We start from the raw sequence: 5,404 nt of genomic DNA on the forward strand, positions 1-5,404 counted from the left end.
TATTCTTTTTTGTGTGAATGTGCAAGTGGTACTCAGGGTTTCTGCATTGAGCTATAAACCCTGCCCTTTAAGAAAAAAAGTTTTTGAGATCGGGTTTCACTAAGTTGCCTAGCCTAGTTTCAAACTTGCAGTCCTCCTGCTCAGCCATCCAGAGTGCTAGATTTACAGGTGTGCACCACTCCACCCACCTACTCACTTATTCTCTGGGTCCATATGTTACGATCTGTGTGAGGCTCAAAAGACAAAATTTCGCCTTTACTTTTAAAGAACTGAACTTTTAGTATGGGACTCATAATACGGTGGCTAAATATTCAACTTTAATATGACAGTTGGCAAAAGCTTCGATCTTAAACATTCTCCAAAGGCCCATCCATATTTGACAATTTAGTCACCAGCCTGTATTATTATAGGGACATGGTAGAAATTTAGGAAGCAGGACCTAGTGGGGGGAAGTTAAATCATTGGGTGTGTGTGCTTAGAGGAGATTTGGGGATCCTGAACACTTTTCCTCTCTCTCTTCCTGCCTGCTGGCTGTGATGAGGTGAGCAGTTTCCTCTTACACACACACACACACACACACACACACACACACACACCCACCCACCCACCACGATGTATTGTCTTGCCATGGGCCCCAAACAATAAAGCCAACAGACCGTGCACTAAAATCTCTAAAACTGAGCCCAAATGAATCTCTCCTCTTTTAAAGTTGATCACCTCTCTCCCTGAACTCCCAAGTCATTAGGAAAATTACTCAGGTCACCATACCTTGATCCATTAAAACTTATTTTTTTTCTGACAAAAAAAAAAAAAAGCTGGTAAAATGGCCAAGCTGTGGATTGAAACTGGCAACGTTCCCAAACAATGTCTTCATGTGTAGAGGGTAAGAGCTCATAAGTGGCAGCTATCGCCACCCACATCACTACTGCAAGTGCGTCAGATGTGTGAACCAGCTCGATGAGGGCTGACAGGAAGGAGGGCTCAGCTGGCCGGGTGGATTTGTCCTTAATTATATTTTCTCAAACATAAGTCCCAGTCAGACACTGGTTAAGAAAAACCTTTGCTTAAATCTCAGGGCCAAGAAAGCATTTTGCAGCCTAGATTCTAAAGAGTTTTGTAGGTTGGAAGTCTGTATGAACGTGAATTATATGAGCTTTCGTTAATGAAGGATGCTTTGGGAACATAAACCTGTTTGTCTTCATGCCAGGCCTCTCCTGAGTCAAGTTTTATGTGATAAGAAGTGAATATGTCAGGGGTACCTGCTGTTTTGGGGCTTCCTGATACACATGCAAGACTGATTTCCCGAGTCCCTTGATATTTGTAGTTCATTCCCACGTGTGTTTTACTGGGCTCCTCCTTTGCTTTTTTCTGTCCATTTGCTCTCGTTGCTACTTGCTGTAGTATCTTCTTTGGCTGAGTTGATCTCGTACTTGTCACACTGCTTTCTCTCTCTATCTCTTTGGCATCAGCCTGGTCGGGGATGGATCTACCAGGGAGCTCACATTTGTCTGTGCTCTGCTGATGGATGTGGGCCTGGCCCCCAGAAATCTGTCAGCAGAGGGAGCGGGCTGTCTCCTGGGAGAGCTTAACTTTATACACAGTGGCAAGTCCATAAGCAGAGGACAACAAACTCAGCACAAGAACAAAGCTTTAGTCCCTGGAGGTAAAAAAAAAAAACAAAACAATTCTATGAAGAGCAGTGATTGGAACATCTCCCCATCACCACGAGCTCAGGCCTGTATTTTATAAATATGTTTAGCGACTAATGTAGCAGAGACTGGCTGGATGCTCCCCAAACTCATTTCTTTTCCTTCCTGTGTTTGCACCTTCCCGGCACACATAATCTGTGTCTGCGTTCTAGCGGAATAAATGTGGGCAGAAGTCACCCGCACCAGCTCCAGGCCTGTGTGATCTGCAATGAGGATGCTCTACTGAAGGTCTCCATGGGCTGAAGAAGCCTCACAGGAAGAAGAAGCCCACAGGAAGACCCTGGGTCCTTGGGTGGCTGGGGGGAATAGAGCGCTACCTTCTCCGCCTCCCGCTTTGTGACATAAGCGAAAATAAACTTGTGTTCTCTAACATCACTGAACCGTCGAGGTTGTTTGTTATGACCATTACCTTGTCCTGATTGAGTCAGTAAGTAAAAATAGGAAGCTATATCTAATGAAAATACTGCATCTGATCTTGAGGGATACGCAGTACAGCACTGGCTATCTTCTAACAATAAAGTATAATTTAAGAAGAGGAGAGAGTCATTCTTCTCTACTTTCCACGGCACTGCACAGTTTTTACACATTTTAACCCATGATGTGGCACTGAACAGGAAGAACCCTATTGAGAGGAGGCCACAGGCCTGCACACAGGACACGGCCACAGGCTTGGCAATCCCAGTGGTGTCAAAGGAATGGGTGGCAGCTTTTGGTGGACAAAATACTCTTGGCTCCAAGAGAAAGTCATGAAACCTAGTAGGGAGGTGACGACCTGGACAAGTGACCATGATGTGACCAACAAGTATTAGGTGATCACGTCTGATGTCCTGTAATTAAATGCAGGACACATCGAGATTTCGGGTGATACTTGGAATATCACAAAAGCAATAAGGCCTGGCAACCGCAATAAGGCCTGGCAACCGTAGGTTTACTCCATAAGTTATCAGAACCTGACAGAATTGGGGAGAAATACTCCCATCCATAGATCAGTGCAGGAGGAATAAAAGGTGGTTTTATGGCTTCAGTTGAGATTTTCAGAAAACAAAATTTTCCCCTTTCTCAGTAGTGCAGCTGTGAGGAAGGTGTTCCTCCCAAGCCAGTTTTGCTTTACTTTTCTGGAGGCGAGCCAAGTTCACAAGTCAGGCGGCTTCTGGGCATATCTGTATTTTCCAGTGACCTCAGTGGGTGTTTTGGCATCAAAGATATTTACAGTACACCTGGTAGCTAGAGAGGAACTCATAGGTATTCTTTCTATAAAGGGCAAAGATCCTGATTCCTTTGATAATTGCTTTGAACTTTTTCTTTAGTTGAAAGAAAAGTATATTAAAGTTGAAAAACAGATGAACAGATCTGAGTATTCTCTCCAATTTTCTCTAGTTCCGATAGCTTGTAGAGGAAATCATATTATCAGCTTTTATAAATGTTCTACACTTGGAACAAAGGATGGTCAGACCTATAATTCCAATGTTAAATTTGGGGATGCGGGAGATTTCTGGCAGGGGTCAGGGAAGCAAAATGGAGGAAAGCTGAGGAATTTGGGGAGGAAAAGATTTCTCGGTACTGCCTGTCCTTGAAAATAATTTGTGCAGAGCTGGGGTGATGATGAGGGAACGTAAATGTTACACAGATTAGGCATAGCAATCTGAAGGGCTGGCGATGTCACATCTATTTGACATGTGTCTGCCCACATTTGTTCAAGTGCATACACATAAGCGGATGGGTGATCACAGGCACTTTGGGTAACTATCCAATTTGAGGCAAAGCTTTTCATCAAAATACAAACTATACAATTTTATATCTTACTTAGGTCCCATAAGAAGGGACACTCTAGGAATACACCTTTTCACTAAGACAATGAACAGATTTCCCTTCTATCCCATGTAGCCCAGCTGTTCTGGTCCACCTGCCCATTGCTCTGGAAGAGTTCTTGCCATTCTGCAACTAAACCACCACACGTTTTCTCCTTCTACACTTGAAGGTCATTTTCCTCAGTCTTTGTATCCCACAATATGTTCTAATTAGCTAATCTGATATCAGGCAAGCAACTACTGGCTCATTGTGACTTGTGTTTCTTTTTTTAAATGACCTACATTGATGTAAAATATGGTTTTTAATTCTACCTCCAGGGAAGTGGCAAACAACATACATTTTTTGTTATTGCAGAATGCTGAAGGAATCCATAAATAAATTATTGAACCCTTAAATTATTAACTTTATTGTTTGTTATTAAGTTAAAATTTAAACATAAAAACTTTACTAAATTATCAATCGAAAGAAGAGCTAAAACTAATAAAACACTAACGCCTGGTACTGTTCTGGGTGCCTTACACTTAGATTCCCTGTACAATTCTGTGAAGCAGGAACTATTTCAAATCCATTTTACAGATGAGGAAATTCAGGCAGGGAGAGATTAAACAATTAGTTGTCTGTTTAGTTGTTAGGAAAAGACAGAGTTGGGATTTGAACTTGGGAGGCCAAACTCAGAGCATAGGCTCTGCCAGACTGAGAGATCTTTCCTTAGAGGGAAAAGCTGTGTCAGACCAAAGCTCTGTCAGACTGAGTGATGTTTCTTCAGAGGAAGAGGCAGAGAAGGTGGCTAGAGCACGGGACTCCTCAGCCAGAAGAGGTTCATCTACAGTTTCTCGCAGGATGAGTGGCCTCCGAAGTGCGTGGCATTTTGGAGTTTTTATTCCGATACTAAGAAGTAACATCGTTCTTCCAGGTATTGGTTTTCTCTTCAACAAAACAAGGAGGTGGAGTAGATGGCCTGTAAGGTGGCCCTGGTGCCAAGGTAATGCAAGATCGTCAGCCTTCCTGCATTAAAACGTTGATCTCCGGGCAGAAGCAAGCTGGTTCCTGCTTCCTAGAGCAGGCAAGCGTGGAGCTTCGGGGTAGGGTGCTAAGTAGACGCCTGCGAAGAACTGGGAACAAGAAATGTGGGTTAGAGCTCCAGGGCACTTCAGCGTGTACCTAAGGAACATAAAAGAGACACCATGAACTGTGTCTTCAACAGGTCACATGTCATTTGCCCAGCGACAGCTTATAAAGTAGACAGTGTCCTCTCCACTTAAGAACGAAGCTGAAGCTTACACGAACACCCCAAGTGTCTTGCCCAACGTGGCCCAGCCCGTGAACAATGCAGATAGGCCCCAAATCCAGTCGTTCAACCCCAAAGCCCACGCACATTTCACAACCCGCGCCTCTATAAGTATCTGCTATCTCCCTGCAGTCTCTCCGCAAGCCTAGGTAGGAGGTGGTTATTGTTGTCTGCATACACGGATGAGGCAAACGAGGCTTCAAGTGGGAGGTGTCTCGCTGGGTGATCTGCGCTGCAGCCCTGCTCCTCCTCCCGCCTGGCTGGGGCGCGGGTCCCACCTTCCCCGGCCGCAGCCCCCGCGCAGCCGGGCCGCGAACTACACTTCCCGGCAGGACGCGGCGCGCGCAGGCGCACCGGGGCCTCCGCCATGGCGACAGTGCTGTCCAGGGCGCTCAAGCTCCCGGGTAAGGAGTCGCAGCTGTGCGACCACCCTGCCCTCGCCGGGGACTGGGCTGCGCGGGAGGCGGGGGTCCGGGGGCGAGGCTGGCCCGGGACTGTCCCCAAACCCGGAGGGCTTCGGGCGCCCCGAAGCGAGCGGAGTGCAGCGCCCCGGATGGGGTCGGGGCGCCGCCAGGTGGCGGGAGGGGCGCGGCGAGGC

At 46.3% G+C, this 5,404-nt stretch overlaps 1 protein-coding gene across 1 annotated transcript in view; it reads left to right on the forward strand.

Annotated features, from left to right (window-relative positions):
* The first annotated feature begins 5,097 nt into the window (after window positions 1-5,097).
* The window catches only part of Fam234b (family with sequence similarity 234 member B), a 57,866-nt gene continuing 57,559 nt past the window's right edge, over window positions 5,098-5,404 (forward strand). Inside the window, exon 1 of the mRNA XM_012513578.2 lies at window positions 5,098-5,210. Within this exon, the coding sequence (XP_012369032.2) occupies window positions 5,174-5,210 (37 nt within the window). The 5' untranslated portion in view covers window positions 5,098-5,173. The remainder of the gene's footprint in view (window positions 5,211-5,404) is intronic.

This window comes from Octodon degus, unplaced genomic scaffold, assembly GCF_000260255.1.
Source record: "Octodon degus isolate 3935 unplaced genomic scaffold, OctDeg1.0 scaffold00012, whole genome shotgun sequence".
Lineage (NCBI taxonomy): Eukaryota > Metazoa > Chordata > Mammalia > Rodentia > Octodontidae > Octodon > Octodon degus.